Source organism: Lissotriton helveticus, chromosome 4_1 (genome assembly GCF_964261635.1).
Source record: "Lissotriton helveticus chromosome 4_1, aLisHel1.1, whole genome shotgun sequence".
In the NCBI taxonomy this organism is placed as follows: domain Eukaryota; kingdom Metazoa; phylum Chordata; class Amphibia; order Caudata; family Salamandridae; genus Lissotriton; species Lissotriton helveticus.
This window is the reverse complement of record NC_136063.1, coordinates 1,253,776,387-1,253,794,769: the sequence shown is the minus strand read 5'-3', so window position 1 is coordinate 1,253,794,769 and position 18,383 is coordinate 1,253,776,387. Positions and strand designations below refer to the sequence as shown.

Sequence of the window (18,383 nt, the reverse complement as noted above, 5' to 3'; positions counted from 1 at the left end):
GCAGGGGTGAAAGGAGCCCGCCCTGGCGGTGCCGTGCGCACTGCCGAGCCGGCGTCAGGGCTGCCCTCGGTGCGCCACCTGACTGAGACCGGGCCTGGTGCGTAGGAGGCACCGCCACGAGAGTGCGCTGCCAGTAACTAGGCCCGGGCAAATTGCAATGGAGCGCGGGTATCCTACGGCTGGGCAGCAGCACGCATTGCTGCGCTGGCGTCAGGGCTGCCTCGGTGAGGGTCTCGGTGAGAGTCTGGAGCTCCGTGCCCGCCTGGCTAGGACAGGGGCATGGTGTGTGGGATGACTGGCACGTGAGATGCAACTTACTGTTTGCATTTGCATTTTGCTTCTGTATTTCTTTATTGGTCCTTCTGTGAAGCGCTCTGACACCTTCGGGTAAAGTACGCGAAAAGTTAATGCTGTCAACTCCACGTTTTTTATTTTTCACGTTTTTAAGCGTGATAAGGGATTATTTTGTCATTATATCGCTTCTGCCGAAACTCGGGATCGAACCAGGGACCTTTAGATCTTCCGTCTAACGCTCTCCCAACTGAGCTATTTCGGCCGCTTGCTATGTAAACTTGCATACTTGAAATAAAATTAACATAAATGATGAGCGCGCCATCGCGTAAATGGCAATGTCCCGGCCATGCCGCTGCCAGAGGCCCCCCGGCGGCCTTACTATCTTGGCTATACTATACTGACTATAGTTGGCAGCGGTAGACATGAGGCCACGTGGTCTCCCCATAAGGAGATTCGTACCCGTAATCCTTCCAAGAGTATTCTCAGAACCCCCTCTGATTTCGGAAAATCGACTCTGTCCCTACTATGTGAAAGCCGGTATTGGTGTGCAATTGGCACCATCCTAAAATCGTTCGCACTGTTGTTAAATGTTAGATTTCCTTTTAGCCTAGAGCAAGCTCTGCTATTCTTCACAGCGCGCCTCGTTCACTAATACCGCCGCACCCTAACCTCAAAGGATGCTCTTATTGTTTTAATCGCAGCCCAACCCTGCCAAGCAAATTGTCATTTGCCCTGAAATATATGGCCGTGACTCAGAGCAATAACAGCGGCTGCCTGGGTGCAGCCTGGGAATGCCGCTGCCCCTGCGTGGCCCGTCCGCCGCCGTACACGCGCCTGCGGACCCCCCGGGACAATCGCCACGGGTTGCCGTTTCGGTTAATGGGTGGGAGGTAATGTGGTGTGGTGGAGGAGAGCGGGTGTGGAGGGTCTCCACCCCGCCCCCCACGTGGTGGGCGCCCGCCCGGCTAGCACGGTCCAAGCCACGCAGGAGGGAGCTGGCGGGCGACCCACTGTAGGGCTTCCCCAGCCCCCATACCTGCCGCGTCGGGTTTTCGCCCGACTCAGTCGAGGCGCCGCCACAGGACCACCGAAACACCCGACCGCAACCCCCCAAGCCGACAACCCCAGCTGTGCTCAGTAAGTGGCACCCCCCACTCCTCAGCGGCCTGCTTCCTAAGCAGGCCGCCTGACCCCGATCGACCTCCACTAGGAGGGAGTGGGCGGAGGAGGGGTACCGGCCAGCTAGGCCTGACTCACCGCAAGCACGACGGTCCTAGAAGAAGTGCGTCCTAATCGACCGTCTGTCCGTGGTGAGGGGCGGCAAAGAGGCCTGAACATGGCGAGGGGGACTTAAGTACCCCTCGCCCGGCATGACGCCCCCCGAAGCACGTCACTGGGCCAGCCCCGTTCCTTGCTGGACCCCTCCTGCCCGAGGGAGGAGGGAGTACCTGCACGGAGAGGGGGCGGGGAGGGAGCCCCCCGGCGACTAAGGTGCCGCCCTCTTGATGGCCACCGGGTGGCCTCGGGCAGCTGCATAGTACTGCAGAAGTGAAAGTTAGAGAGAACGGAAAAAGAGCAGCGCCTCGGCAACTCCTGCGGGTAAAAGGAAAACCAATATCAGCTGAATAGGTTAACATCATCAGGTCATGTGATAATGTGGGAAACTGGAGAGCAAGACTGCACAATTCCGTCAGCACATCCCTGTCTGTGCCTCCCCGTCCTCAGAGGGAAGCTCAGAAATACCACTGCTGGCTTTAAGAAGAATGTATGGCGTGCTCCTGCTTCTTGCGCTCGGCGGTCAGGTCATCTGCTATGAGGCTCTGTAAATTGAGCCTTATCATGCAGTAAGTGGAGGGCGTGAGCGGAGTCTTTGAATCGGCTCTCCATTGTATTTATTGTTAATTAATAAAATACCGTGAATCAAAGTAAACGATCACAAACACTTACCACCATGGTGCTCAAAGTAAACAAGAGAGCTTGGCGCCGGTGAAGAATGATGTAACGGGGCATAAACATTGCGTGTGAAGTAAACAAAACAGGAACACATCACTACAATCCACTGGGATACAAGAGGAAAACTAAAGTGTCAAAAACAGAGGGGGAGAAGGGAGGGGGGTGCGAGCAGAGCATATGATTCACAGCCATTGAAAACAAGGGAGACGATGGAGGCTAAACAAAGTATAGAAAGTGCTCCCCTGCAGCTCGCCCCTTACTCTGTCTCTCCCGGGGAAGGCTCGGACTCCTCACCTTGCTGTGTGCAGCGCCAACGCCGTCACGAACTCGACCAAGGGGGTGGCTCCGGCTGTGACTCAGAAGAGCAGAACATGGCGGGCGCTGATTTCACCGAGCAGCACAAGATGCAACAAGCATTGGCTGCGCGGCAGTAAAGCTGCGCGGCAGTGAAAGCCCTCATTTGCGTACACCGCAATGCCTCCTTCCACCAAGGAGAACGAGGCAACAATGACGAAAAGCGCACACACACACAAAAAAAAGGGGCGGGAACAGGATACTGAATCCGCCCCTCCAGGACTCCCTGACCTGCCTCATGGTTGCCAAGGCAATATTTCTAAAAATATTGTCGTGCTACCGTAAGGAAGGTCATGAAGTCCTCGAGAGGCGGGATCCAGAGCAGACAAATCTGCTAAACAGGAGCTTTTTCCAATGGCAGGCCTCCGTTTCGAGAGGCCTGCCAATGGAAAAAAGGGGCGTGGCTTCACGCCATACTGAAATCCCCTCCTCACAATATCTCTTTGCCTGCAGCAGCGCAAGCGCTGCAACGCAGGCTCCGACCTAAAAAGGGACAAGGTGTTTTGCCATTTCTACAGCAAAGTCTTTAACCACAGGATTAGTACTGTGCCATCCACACCGAGCTGTAAAATGACAAAAGCTTTTTAACACTCCAGGCACATTATTATAGCTTTGGATTGGTAAAATATCACCCAAGCCAACCAGAAGTGAATAAAAGCATTTCCTGACACTGTTTCACTATTTTTATAGATTTTCAGAGAGGTTTAGCTTTGTCCAGACACAAGAGAGCACCCAGTATAAAACAAAACAATACACTTTCAGGCATAGAATGCAGCATAAATTATGCAAAAAAGGAGCAGAGAACTCAGGGTAGTTCCCAAGTTTAGGTGGAGAGCAGCTCCTATATAGAGTGCCCTACAACACCAGTGACACTCTGAATTTGCTCACCTCAAATGTCTGCTTTTCTATCAATGTTTTTAAGCATAGGATTAGCACAGTGCCATCCACGCACGGCTAGAAAGGGACAGTCTTTTGCCATTTCTACAGCAATGCCACATTTTAAAACAAATAATTGGACATGTAGTTTAAAAACATATAGTCACAGTAAAGGAACACTAGTAATTACAGTTTCTCAATAAACAAAGGGTATTGTAAGAACACCTCTACCACCTGCTTCCAGCACCATATCCACCAAAATATGCTTTTATCAATCAAATGTTAGCGAGCGAAAAAGATATTCTGTTAAGAGAAATAAACAGAATCCATCTCATTAAATAGATTCATCAAAGTTTGCAACTCTATTTTACTAGAAATGTTAAAATCCAGACCCATCTATAAACATTACCTTGGATCAGAAGATGGCCAGCTTTGTTCCAAGTAGGGGCAAGTCGAGCTGTAAGTGTGTATGAGAGGCAGGTCTGCAACAAAGCTGGGGTTACTCTCAAAGGAGGCTCCATCTAATAAAACACAAAAAACAATGCGAAGACTAATTCAAATACCATGCTCTAATGTTCCCAATCATGCGTTTGCTTCTATTTGGTTTTGTTGTACGTCATGCCAATAGCAAAAAATTATACATTAGAAGACAACATGTACAGCAAAATCTAGAATGAATAAGTGCTAAATTAATGAGACATTCATGCTGTGGTACAAGGCAATTACCAACAATAGGTGAGTAGTTTTCTTTATGAAAGTCCAACCGCTCCATGAACATTCAGCCATTGGCCCTTGCAAGCAAATATTTTCACTCCCATAACAAAAAATACGAGCTATAGTTTAATGCATCTTATTCTATATACTTCTAACACTGGTGTTAGCCACTTGCATCATAGTTGGCTGTATGATGGCAATTAAAGAGCAAATAATACTAAAGGGCATATTTACAAGCCCCTTTCGCCACCGGAGCATCACTTTTTATTTGACACTCCAGTGTCCTTGCGCTTTTCCCCATATTTACAAGGTGGCGCTAAGCCACTTAAGGTGACATAACAGCCTCTTATAAATATGCCCCTTTCTTCAGCAGTAACTATGGCATAGGGGTGGGCAATGGGTGCTGCTGGGGGAATTCAACCGCAACACCCAATGCTTTTTGATGCTGCCCCAGATTTACAAGGCTGGGGCAGTACCAAAAAACAAATGGTCTTAGAATTGCTATATGAGGACAAATGATTAATTTCTTCTTGTTTTTTGCTCTTATTATGTGTGCTGCATTCTGCAGCACACATAGAAAGAGCAAATCACAATTATTGATTGTTTATGTGCAGGAAGGTGCCCCTTCCTGCACATAAACAAATGCCCCTGCAGCGCAGGCACCCTGCAACATGGCAGCAGGGTGCCTTCACTGGAGATAGGCAGATTTTTTAGCGCTGCACTATGGGAAACACAGGGGTGTGCGTATTTTTCAAAATATGGCACATCCCAGCGTTTTGAAAATGCCAGAGTGCGGTGTTGCCAAATTTGGCGCAACACAGCACACCGGCATTTGCTTATAGATATGTTCATACGTTTCATTACCTTCCTGGCTATTTATATGCCTCTGAGATAGCACCTGGTGAAACAGCTACCAGTGCAGACCCCCTCAATGTTTTCTATTCAAAATATGCAATGGGCATACTGTTTGAAACTGCAACATTTAAGATGTGTTCTTTCATACAATCTCAGCATCCATGTTTAATCATAAGAAACATGCTTCTTTTATGCTGGTAGATATAGGCCCACTAGGTAAAACTGTTTTGTAGTGGTATGTGGCATGAAGGCTGGGACAAGTAAAGTTACTTGCTTGCAGCCTGTGGCGGGGTATCAGAGACTGAGTCGGAGAGTGTAGTTATGCGTTTAAGAGAAGGCTTTATTTTAGTAAACACTCGTCGTTGGCGACTAGTCAGTCTCTCTTTGGCAAATGCGGCAGGATCCGTCTTTACTCTCCTTAGCGTATCCAGTGTGAATGGCTGGGTGCTGGCGTCTTATATATCAGGAGCGCATACTTTTGTAACGCTATTCCCGAGGGGTTTGGGACTGGGGATCTGATGTCCACAGAAATGGTTACAGCTGGAGCAGACACGCTCTTCTGGAGACTTTCTATGCGGGAGTTGATGGTGTTCTGGAACAGTTCTCTGTCCGCTTGAGCTGAGGAGAGTTGTCTTTCGACTGCCCACTCTAGTTTTTCCTGCCCTTTGATGATGTGCTGTATGAGGGCGTCCACTTCGGTTGTACAGACGGACTGGGAAGGAAATCCCACTTCTGACACCAGTTGTGGCGGGGTATCAGAGACTGAGTCAGAGAGTGTAGTTATGCATTTAAGAGAAGGCTTTATTTTAGTAAACACTCGTCGTTAGCGACTAGTCAGTCTCTCTTTGGCAAATGCGGAAGGATCCGTCTTTACTCTCCTTAGCGTATCCAGTGTAAATGGCTGGGTGCTGGCGTCTTATATATCAGGAGCGCCGGAACGATGAAGACTCCCTCAGGTAAATCGGGACCCAAAAGTAAATAAGAAGAAACAACACAGGATTAGGACGGTCGTCCTGTTAAAGACTCACAAGGGCCGGGGGTGAGGAAACCCAGTGCTCAAGTGTCAACTCAGCGTCGGCTGGAATAGGTGCTCAGGTGCTCGTGAAAGGGGAAGGGACGTAGGCTGTACAGACTCTATATACAATAAGTATTTATAAGCGGGCGAGCAAGTTTCTAAGAGAACGGGTTTCAGTCGGCAGGACAACTTGGTCTTCCCACCCAGCCCGCTACTTTGCCCCGTACCTGTTCGAGCCACGCCCCTCCCTTGGGAGCGTGGCACGGCGGCTCGTGGGAATGTTGGCCTCCTGGCTTCTGGGTCACGCCGTCGGTACTCCGCCACCAGTCCTTCTCGTCTGCTTCTCCCTCCTTCGTCTCTGCACCCGTCCTCCTTCTCCACTCCCATTCTCCTTCTGCCTCCAGGGAAACGCCGTCCGACTTCTTCCGGGATCCGCCTACATTTGACGATCCCGCCGTGGTGACGTCACATAGAGGAGGAGTTTCGTCTAGTTGGAAGCCCCAGTTAAAGGAGCCCTGTTCCTGGGTTTCTTCGAGGGTTACTAAAGGCTGATTCTGCAGGAACCACTCTTCATGTCGGTAAGGGACGTCGTCCTGCTGCAAGGGGACACAAGTCTGTGAGAGAGTCCCCGCTGACCACCATTCCCGTGTATCATCAGGCACATTGGGACACCGACCCACCCCGTCACACACCTCCCCCCCTGGATTCTTCCGTTCGGAGAGAAAAGACCCTAGACAGGTAGTCTGCATTACCGTTTTCTTTCCCCTTTTTATGGTGCACAGTAAAAGAATAGGGTTGTAGGGACAAGAACCATCTGAGTATTCTCGGATTTTGGCTTTGGTACTTATACATCCATTTTAACGGGGCATGATCGGTGTAAAGGATGAATGGCTTCCCTTCTAAATAGTATTGGAGTTTGTCTACGGCCCATTTGATGGCCAGACATTCATGTTCTATCGTGGGATATTTACACTCCCTTGGGAACAGTTTGCGACTCGTAAAAAGGATGGGGTGTTCTAGACAATCCTCGCCTACCTGGGATAACACCGCCCCTATTCCTACATCAGAGGCATCAGTGGCCAGGATGAATGTTTTGGAGAAATCAGGGGATATCAATACCGGATTAGTAGTGATCATTCTTTTTAACTCTTGGAATGCCCTTATCGCTTCGGTAGATGGGTCTATCAATTCTCTAGGCCTGACATATTTTCGTAGAAGGTCTGTCAAGGGTGAAGCGAGCTCAGCAAACCTGGGAATGAACCTACGGTAATAGCCTATTAGACACAGGAAGGCTTGCAGGTCTCTTTTGGACCTCGGAAAGGGAGGTCCATTTATGGCTTTTACCTTCTCCATTTGGGGGGCGATGGACCCGTCACCTAGTACAAACCCCAGGTATTTCACTCGGTGGAACGCGGCTCGGGATTTCTTTGCGTTTATATGTAAACCTGCTTGTTTTAGGGCTGTGAGGATGATAGATAGGTGTTGCAGGTGCTCCTCCCAGCTGCTACTATACACCACAATTTCGTCCAGATAAGCTGAGCTGAATGACGGGTATGGCCGCAAGATGATGTTCATAGGGCGTTGGAACGTGGCAGGTGCTCCGTGGAGGCCGAAAGGAAGAACGGTAAATTCGAACAGCCCTTCGTCTGTTATGAAGGCTGTCTTCTTTCGGTCCTCTTCACGGAGGGGCACCTGCCAATAACCTTTTGTGAGGTCAAGCGTCGTGATGTAAGTGGCGTCCCCGAGTTTCTCTATTAACTCGTCTACTCGGGGAATGGGGTATGCATCAAAAGTAGAGATTTCGTTTAAGGCCCTGAAGTCCATACAAAAAGCGTTTTGTTCCATCAGGGTTTAGAACCATGACGATTGGGGATGCCCAACTGCTTTTCGAGGGGCGGATGACCCCTAGTTCCAGCATATCTTTTACTTCCCTCTTTACTGCCTCTCGTCTGGCAGCCGGAATCCGATACAGCTTCTGCTTTACCATTTTACCAGGGTGTGTTTCAATGGTGTGTTCAACTAATGTCGTTTTCCCAGGTAGATCGGAAAAGATCTTGGAAAAAGGTAATAGAGCTTCCCTCAGGTCCTCTTTAATCTGGTCAGTGAGTTCTTCATTGATGACGAGGTTTTCCATCGTGGAGCACTGTTTGGCGACTGTGGGTACCAACAGATTTGTCCCCTTGGGAGGAGGCCCAATCCATTTCTTCAGCATGTTTATATGATATGACTCCATTTTGGTCTGGGTGATTTGTAGCTTGTATGTGGTATCTCCTATCGTACCCACAACCTTATATGGGCCCACCCACTCGTTCCTGAATTTACTGGAAGTAGAGGACAAGAGTAATAGTGCCCATTCTCCGACATTCAACTTCCTTTGTTTTTCCTCTCGGTCGTAGTATATCTTTTGTTTGTTCCTCTGTTGTTCCAAATTGGAATAAGCGAGGTTTCTTAGTTTACCTATTTTCGACCTCAGTTGATGTGTATATTCAAGCATAGACCTCTATTCTTGTTCCTCTTCCGTCTCCCAGGCGTCTTTCATCATTTCGAGTAATGACCTCGGGTGTCTTCCATACAATAGTTCAAAGGCTGAGTAGCCCAGGCTGCTTTGTTTCTGGGCTCTCAAGACGTACAAAGCCAGTGGTAGGAGTCGGTCCCAATCCGGTCCCTCTGCAGTGAGCATCTTCTTCAGGGTGACCTTCAATGTTTGATTGTATCGTTCTACGAGTCCATCCGTTTGGGGATGATAGACTGAGGTCCGCAGATGCCGCACATCCAAAGTTTTGCATACCTCCTTCATCAAACGGGACGTGAAAGGGGTTCCCTGGTCCGTCAAGACTTCTTTAGGGAATCCAACCCTGGAGAACAATTCCACAAATTTTTCAGCAATATTTATCGTCGTCGGTGTTCTCAGGGGAAAAGCTTCTATAAACCTAGTCGCGTAATCAACTATTACAAGCGCATATAGATGTCCTCTCGATGATTTTGGCAATTGCCCGATCAAATCCATGCCTACCGTTTCGAAGGGGTTTCCAATGATGGGAAGGGGTCGGAGTGGTGCCGCTGTAGGCCTGTGTACGTTCTTCTTTTGGCAGATTTCGCATTTCATACAATAGTTTTGGACGTCTTTGTATATTCCGGGCCAATAAAAATGACGCAGCACCCTCTCCGTTGTTTTCTCTCTACCTGCATGTCCGGCAGTAAGATGGGCATGCGCAAAAAACAGCACTTGCTCCCGGAAAGACATGGGGACCAACAGTTGGGTGCTTCCTCCTTCTTCCCCCTCCCTATACAGCAACTCGTTTTTGTTAAAAAAAACGGGGATATGTGAGGGTTTGAGAGTTTTGCGATACATGGGCACTTTCCCAGGCATTGAACAAGGTGGTGTCATTGGCCTGGGAAAAGCGAAAACTGCGGTCTATTACCCAAGGCTCAGGAGTGATCAGAGTTGGTATAGGGCCCTCTACCGTGTTATTCGGCCTATTTAGGGTGTCCTTAAAAAGGGAAAGGAATCCCGGATTATCCACCCCTAGTATGATGTCTTCAGGTAGGGATTCCACCACCCCTACTTTTACAGTACAGGGTTCTTTGTCGAATGGTATCATGGTAACTAGTGCCAGAGGATAGGGCTTGACATCACCGTGTACGCACCGTATGTGCACCACCGTTCCCGGGAGATATTGGTTAGGGGGAACGAAACCTTTTTGTACTACTGACTGTCTACACCCTGAATCTAAAAGGGCCTTTACCACCTTGCCATTCATCCTTACACTCACGTAAAAATATGCTCCCATCTCGGCTGAATACAGGACTGTCTTGGGAAGATATCCTACTTCCATAGGTTCTTCGGGTGGTCTTTTCCTGGGGCACATGCGAGCGATGTGGCCCCATTCTCCACACTCAAAGCACTGGGGCCCACGTAGGGGGGGGGTGTCCAATCTGAACTGTTTGGTTCTTGTGGCTTCCACTAGGGGTTTCTGTTTCCTTTCTGTTTTAGAGGGAGGTACACCCCTAGGCAATTTCTCAGTCTTCCAGCCTGTGGCCTGGGGTTGAGCCCGGGCGTAGTTTGCTGCCATCTCAATAGCTTGTTCTATAGAGAGCCCGGGATGCTGTTTCAGCCATCTTTGGGATGCATATGGTAATGCCACCATAAACTGTTCTAAGTAAATTCTAGACATAACTTCTTCTTTAGTGCTCGTAGATGGTTTTAACCATTTATCTGCCGCCATTTTAAGCTGAAAAAACAAAGTCTTGCAGTTCTCCCCAGGTGTCCCTCGTTCTTTTCGGAATCTGATTTTATAGGCCTCAGAGTCAAGTCCCAGATGGTCTAGGATCACCTCCTTGATGACATGGTATGGAGCGTTTCCCACTGGGTTGGCCACTTGATAGGCAAACTGGGAGCCTTTTTTAGCTTGTCAGTTCAGCGAGTGGACCTGCGGACTGCCACATCACCTTCACGCCTCGCGGTACCCGCTGCGCGGGTCCCGCTTCGACGAGGGATATTTGCCGTCTCCTGGAGCTACATCACTGTTGGGTGTGAACGGGGCTGAGGGCTGCGAGCAGGAGTGCTGGACTCAGTTTCCCAAGAGTCGTAGCACATCTCGCGCCCGCACCACCTGGGCCGCTCTCCCTCATCGCCCCGCCCCCATCAATTTCCCACCAATCGCAAGGACATAAGTAAGTGCACGAACCCCGCTGCGCGGGAGCGCGCGGGAGCTCGCCGGGAGCTCGCCGGGAGAAGCCCGGGACAAGGGCGGGACCGTCTGTGGCCGTCCGGGGCCGAAGGAGGCCGGGCTGGGCCTACCCCCTTTTGTTTGTTCATTCGATTCCGGGTCACATTTCCTGCTACAATCCCCGGCTGTATATAACTTTGTACTATCATAATGCCGTCCCCGGCAAAGGAGAGCACTCCATTGAAGTCGGGAGGTGTCAAAAGCAGGACTCTAGAGAATTATTTCTCGCGGGCAGGGGGTGAGGGGGACAAAGAGTGTAATCTGTCTCGGTTAAGGCCAGAAAGGAGACGCTCAATAGATAATTTGAAAAATACCCCCCTTGGAGACCAATCCACCACGCCTAGGGAGGAGTTGTCCCTAATAGACGATGTCCCACTCCTGCTGAGGGATTGTATGACCACCTCACCAGTTGAAACCATGAGTATAGCTCCAGTTCCCAGTCCAAGCCCCACTAGGGTGACCATTGATTTAGTCTCCCAACCCCCCCTAGCCCCTAAGGCTAGGAAAGCTCAACCCATACCAGCCATCGCGCGAGGAGTACTTGGGCCTCCTCCTAACAAACGTAGGAGGAAATCGAAGGGAGCCCAGGGAAGGAGCAAACCAAAAATCTCTTATTTGGATTTTGGGAAGTCTTCTACTAAACCTTCCGTACTAGCGGCGAAATTACCGGCTGATTCACACCCTAAACCTATTGCCCAGGTTGATCCAGCTCCCGCCTCGACAAAAAATATGGGAACTAATATCGCTAATGTTTCTGTTGTCCCGCTTGGGAACTTGGAATTCTTGCTCAGGTCTCTATTATTACCAATTAGCGAGAGTATAAAAAAGATCGAGATCAGACTAACCATTCTGGAGACCACACTAGGTAGTCTGAAAATCCCGGCTGATCATCAGGGAAGGCATCCAGAACCCGCTCCCATTACTTTAGCCCTCCAACAGCCTGTAAAGAGTGCTGCAAACATAGTCCCTCCACAAGCCGCAAATGCGGCGGTCACACAACATCCCTTAAGGAACAAGCCTGCACCAACTAAGCCCCTTAATTTTAACATTCCCATTCCCCCTTCAGGCCCGGTTTATCCAGCACAGCCGGTAGACAGTACCACACTGATCCCCCTAATGAAGCTTCCCTCGAGACCACGTAGGCCCAACCTACCCCCTGAGACTAATGATTTTACTGTAGTCATGGCAGGTGTTCCCCCACTCGAAGTAGGTGAAACCGAGGATTTTTGTGCCCTGAAAAGTAGGGTCATTAAGTGGCTAAACATAAATAGACCCCTCCCGATACACCTTAATAATGAAATCATAATGGTAAGAAGGGTGCCATGGGTGGGGAGAACACATAAATCCATCATAGGGGACTGTATATTGGTGAGTTTTAGGGACAAAGAAACAGTGACCTATATATGCCAAGGGAAAAATAGATCTAGGGAATCCACCATTCAAACCCTTCGGGTGTCTTTCTTCTTCCCCATCACTCCAGTCCCACTGCAGCCGCCACAAATGCAAAACAACTGGGAGAGGGTTGGCAGGAGGGGGAGACACCAGGTCTTTAACCCTAGACCTTTATTTGGCCGACCAGAACCACCCTTTCACACCTATAATCGGTTTAATTGCCTGAACGATTTAGAGGGGGTAGATTGACAAATGGATAATGCCCCCAAGGGTTATAGGGAAAAGGGCGTCCTGGCAGAGGTGTTGATAGAGCAAAGCTCTCATGTTCAGCAAACTCTAATGTCTGGTGTTGGGAAACCCGGGTGTGCTGATCCTAAGGCTACAGCCATAGAATGTATAGGAGGGGGTCATGGGCTGGCCATGCAAGGGTCAACACAGGAGATACCATCAAATCCACAGGAGGGTTTAGAAGGGAAGGGGGAGGGAGTGAGATTGATTTCCTGGAATGTAGCGGGGATAGCGGGTAAATTTAACAACAAGGAATGGGTCGATTTCATTAGGAAATTTCATGTTATATGTGTTCAGGAGACATGGGCTTTGGTGAACAATTATCATCTACAGGGGTACAAGTGTTTTTTTGTTCCCGCCCGAAAATCTAGATCAGGGAGAGCAATGAGCGGGTTGTCCATTTACGTAGATTTAGATCTCCCAGGCACCTGGTCTTCCCCGGATTGGAATTCACATGGGATCCAGGTAGTTCGGTTCCTTGGAAAGGGGCTAAGATTTTCTGTTTTTAACATTTATAACACTGAGACAGCAAACAACCACATCCCGCTACTAGCTGAATTAGACCAGAGGCTGGGACAAGAAACAACATCCCAAAATAAGGGGCAGCCTTATGGGCTGCTTTTAATGGGAGACTTTAACTGCCATCTTTGTCCGGCATTGGTCAAGGCAAATTCAGATTGGTCACAATGCCCAATGGAGAAGGGGCCGCATTTCTCTCATACACCCACGGGGTCGGCTCTTGGTCTACTTCGGCTCAAGTATGACTTAGAACACACCATTAATATGATAGACCCACAGTCGGATGGCACACTTCCACCAACTTTTAAGGGTAGGGGTTGCTCATCTATTATAGATTACATTTTGGCTTCGAGATCCCTGTTAAATAAAATAATCAGTGCAGGGATAGAATGGAGCAGCTTCAGCGACCACAACCCTCTCGTTTTGGTGCTCTCGTATAGGGTGGGTGCTGGAACCAGAGCCCATCGCACAATTGAGGAGAGGGCCACAGACCAAGGCAGGAGACTGAAATGGTCCAAAATAGACGGGGTAAAGTTCTTTAAAACCTTGGGTGACAAGGGCCTATTGGCCATTAACGATTGCCTAGACTTAGAAGTCCAGGGATCAAGGTTACTGGAAGCATTTGACCAGATCGCTAACCTGATCGATGGCCTACTTAAGTCCAGTGCGCCCACACGCAACCTGGCTAATCCCCGGTGGTTTGACAAAGTCTGCTCTAAGGCACTAAGGGAGTTGAAATGCTGCCTTAAGCTAAAACCAAGGGACCCTCAAAAAATTAGGTTGTGCAGAGAAAAATATAAAAAAGAGACCAAAAGGAGGAAACTTGCCCTGCAAGCAGAAGCATGGGCAGATTTAAGAGAGGCAGGGGAAAAAAAGGATCTTGCGGGCTTTTGGAGAATCATTAATAGACCGACTTTTCAAGAAAATGATTCCCCGGATATAGGGGCTAATATCCTTCCGGAGCAGTGGGTCACACACTTTAGGGGTATATATAACCATGAGCCCGGTACCCCTGTAGAGCCACCGGTAACCCTAAGTCAGGTTTCCCCGGTAGTATTCACCCTTAAGGAGATTACTGCAGGGATGGAGGGTCTGACCAAAAATAAAGCTCCGGGTCCGGACGGGATTCCCCCTGACCTGTTTCTTAGCAATATAGATTTATGGGCCCCTCTGATGACCAGGGTCATAAATACTGCTATCTCTTGTGACCTGCCGCCATCTTGGTCAAAGGCGATTATTGTGCCAATTTTTAAAAAGGGCAACAGGGACGACCCCAAGTGTTATCGGCCGATTTCCCTGATTGACGTATCAGCGAAACTTTTGGGTAGGGCAATCCTTAACAGACTGTCCGAGTGGACCGATGAGAATAACATCTTCTCGGACACTCAATACGGGTTTAGGACAGGGAGGTCCACTAGTGACCAATGCCTGAACCTTTATATGCTGACTGCCAAATATACTCTGGCCAGTGATGAACCTATTTATATGGGATTCATGGATTTGGCAGCAGCATTTGACCACGTCAATAGGGGAAAGCTGTGGGACTTGATGTCAAGCATGGGGATTGAGAGTGGTTTAATCACCATATTAAGGGACTTGCACAGCGATACCACGGCCAAGGTTCGATTTAACAGGGAGGGAGGATTGTCTGACTCTTTTGCATGTAAGAGCGGAGTCAGACAAGGTTGCATCCTTGCCCCTTTTCTGTTTTCCCTTTACATTAACAACTTGGAGCAGTTTCTTTTGGGTTTAAAGGCAGATTCCCCTAGGGTCGGGCCGAGGCATATCCCTGTCCTGCTTTACGCGGACGACGTGGTCTTGCTCGCGCGCACACCGCGAAGCCTACAAATCCTGATAGATGGGTTCGTTAAGTTCATGAGCACCCTGGACCTATCTGTTAACCTGGGCAAATCTTATGTGCTCCTGGCCGGAAAAAACCTTCCTCTAAATTTACTTATACAATAGGCACCCACATTTTAGAGGAGGTCAAAACGTTCACCTATCTCGGAGTAACCTTCGATGGCGCTTTGCAGTTTAACTCCTTGGTGGCGGAACGTTGCAGCAAAATGATTGCCTCTAATGGGGCAATAGCAGGATACGGCAGGAGGTTAGGTAGATGGAGCCTGGAACAGGTGGTGAACTTGTATTGCTCCGTATCATGCTCCAAAGTAATCTATGGGGCAGAAGTATGGGGTTTTGTGAACACTACTAGAATCCAACAGGAAGAAAACAAATACCTGAAATCTATCCTGAGGGTGCCACCCAGAACCGCTGGAATCATAGCCCATAGGGAGCTAGGGAGGCCATACTTGGATGACCTGTTAAAATTCAGGCCAATTGTGGCCTGGCTAAAAATATGGGTTAATCCAGATGCGCATCTAAGCAGAGAAATTTTATTGGACTGCTTAGATAGGACTAACTGTATGCGCATCCCTTGGCTTAAATATGTGAAAAATACCCTTGAGGATTTAGGTTTTGGAAACCTCTTCACGAACCCTACAACAATTTCAGCCCAGCATAAGAAACAAGTAGGGGAAATTTTCCTTGAGCGGAAAATCCAATGCAGAGCTGAGGCTGAAAGAGTTAAAAAGTCTGTGAGGGCTCATAATCTGGTGAAGAGTGTGGAGGGTATGGAGCCTTATCTGTACCTCATGCATAATGCACAGGATAGATTTCTTATGTGCCGTTTTAGATTGAATTTACTTCCTTTCATGTTGGCTTCACCAGCAGGTTTCTCCACGTCAATTGAGCAGAAGGGACCCTGCGGCTGCGACAACAGGTCTCCGCAGGACTCCCTCCATTTTGTTTTGCTTTGTCCCTATTTTTCTATGCCCAGGCGCAGTTTTCTTGTAAATATTTTAAAAAATGCCCAACAGGAACATGCTAGGGATGCATTAGTCTTCTTGCAAAAAGCCTCCGACCCCCTAACCTTGTGTTGTATTATGAATTTTATCAAGGTTGCGGTCCGATTAAGGATGACTAGGGGTCAGGAATGAAAGATTGTGGATTTTCTATTCTAAGTTTATGGATCTGAACACCGGTATTTTTTACTTGTACTAACTCTGTATAAGGATCTTGATTAATGTTTAATAATTTTTTATCAATGTATATATATATGTGCTTTTATGGTGTTTTTTATTCACCGAATAAAGATTCTAATGAATGATGATAGGCAAACTGTGCCTCGCCTGTCAATAAGGGTGCCAAATAGAAGGGCCATTTCTCCTTGGGCCACCCTAATGCCCTGGCGGCTCTTTCAAAATTTACTAGAAATGCATCGGGGTCTTCCCCGTGCACATACTTTTGTAACGCTATTCCCGAGGGGTTTGGGACTGGGGATCTGATGTCCACAGAAACGGTTACTGCTGGAGCAGACACGTTCTTCTGGAGACTTTCTATGTGGGAGTTGATGGTGTTCTGGAACAGTTCTCTGTCCGCTTGAGCTGAGGAGAGTTGTCTTTCGACTGCCCACTCTAGTTTTTCCTGCCCTTTGATGATGTGCTGTATGAGGGCGTCCACTTCGGTTGTACAGACGGACTGGGAAGGAAATCCCACTTCTGACACCAGTTGTGGCGGGGTATAGAGACTGAGTCAGAGAGTGTAGTTATGCGTTTAAGAGAAGGCTTTATTTTAGTAAACACTCGTCGTTGGCGACTAGTCAGTCTCTCTTTGGCAAATGCGGCAGGATCCGTCTTTACTCTCCTTAGCGTATCCAGTGTAAATGGCTGGGTGCTGGCGTCTTATATATCAGGAGCGCCGGAACGATGAAGACTCCCTCAGGTAAATCGGGACCCAAAAGTAAATAAGAAGAAACAACACAGGATTAGGACGGTCGTCCTGTTAAAGACTCACAAGGGCCGGGGGGGAGGAAACCCAGTGCTCAAGTGTCAACTCAGCGTCGGCTGGCATAGGTGCTCAGGTGCTCGTGAAAGGGGAAGGGGAAGGGACGTAGGCTGTACAGACTCTATATACAATAAGTATTTACAAGCAGGCGAGAAAGTTTCTAAGAGAGCGGGTTTCAGTCGGCAGGACAACTTGGTCTTCCCACCCAGCATGCTACTTTGCCCCGTACCTGTTCGAGCCACGCCCCTCCCTTGGGATCGTGGCACGGCGGCTCGTGGGAACGTTGGCCTCCTGGCTTCTCGGTCACGCCGTCGGTACTCCGCCACCAGTCCTTCTCGTCTGTTTCTCCCTCCTTCATCTCCGCACCCGTCCTCCTTCTCCACTCCCGATCTCCTTCTGCCTCCAGGGAAACGCCGTCCGTCTTCTTCCGGGATCCTCCTACATTTGACGGTCCCGCCGTGGTGACGTCACATAGAGGAGGAGTTTCGTCTAGTTAGAAGTCCCAGTTAAAGGAGCCCTTTCCTGGGTTTCTTCGAGGGTTACTAAAGGCTGATTCTGCGGGAACCACTCTTCATGTCTGTAAGGGACGTCGTTCTGCTGCAAGGGGACACAAGTCTGTGGGAGAGTCCCCGCTGACCACCATTCCCTTGTATCATCAGGCACATTGGGACACCGACCCACCCCGTCACACAGCTCTAGCTCTCCTCCAAGAGATTCTTCATTACAGAGCAGTCATAAGCACTGAATAGTCTTGTTCACGTGTGGGATGCCAGAGTATATTTAAAAAATTTATATCTAAGTGTAAAACCTTTTCTGTAGAAAAGCCTCTCTGCAGGATAAATTGGCCATTTCAGTTTATTTTCTTACAAACTGCTATACTCAAAGAATGAATAAAAGAATGAAATGACCTTTTTTTTAAAGAAAAAGTGAAAGAAAACAGACAATGTTGACAGAGCGGCTGTAGGTTATAGAGGCTAAACAAGTGGCACTACTGCTCCTATAAGCAAGTCTCTTCTGCCAATATTTTTTTATTTTTGTCAGAGGCATTTGGATCAGTTTGAATATAATGGAAAAGTAGGATACTAAGTGCAAAATAGCCATTTCATCAGCCGTATCTGATTTTTGCTCAGGTTGGTACTGTGGCCACCAATGGGTTTGAACCATCTTTTGGAAGCAACATCTCTCATGGCACCTGTAGTCTTATTTTTTACACTCTCATTTCTGGGGCTGTACCCTAGATGACTCCTACTCCTTCATTATCTCCATCTTCATCCGCTGCATCTCTTTAGCAGAGCGAATGCGGAACAAGGTGTTTCCTGAAGAAGATGCAAATTGGGGGCCGGTAGGCTGAATGCGTGTTGTTGGTCGTCTGGCTTTAAGCCTGCAAGACGAAGCCAGGAAGACCTCCTTGAGGAAAGACCATGGCAAAAACCATGAGAACCTACACTGGCAAAGTCTGCTGCAGGTGAGATGATTTGAGTCCATCATGCCTTCAATTATAATTTCCTAGAAATCTGTCCGTGACTCTTTGAGCAGGTCTCCCATAAACT

At 48.6% G+C, this 18,383-nt stretch overlaps 1 protein-coding gene across 10 annotated transcripts in view; it reads right to left on the bottom strand.

The window, feature by feature from the left end:
- The window catches only part of C4_1H18orf63 (chromosome 4_1 C18orf63 homolog), a 1,754,940-nt gene that overhangs the window by 1,263,356 nt on the left and 473,201 nt on the right, over positions 1 to 18,383 (bottom strand). For all 10 annotated transcript variants that reach the window (XM_078687809.1, XM_078687806.1, XM_078687816.1 and 7 more), the window contains one exon: positions 3,887 to 3,998. In XM_078687809.1, the coding sequence (XP_078543935.1) occupies positions 3,887 to 3,998 (112 nt within the window). The remainder of the gene's footprint in view (positions 1 to 3,886; positions 3,999 to 18,383) is intronic.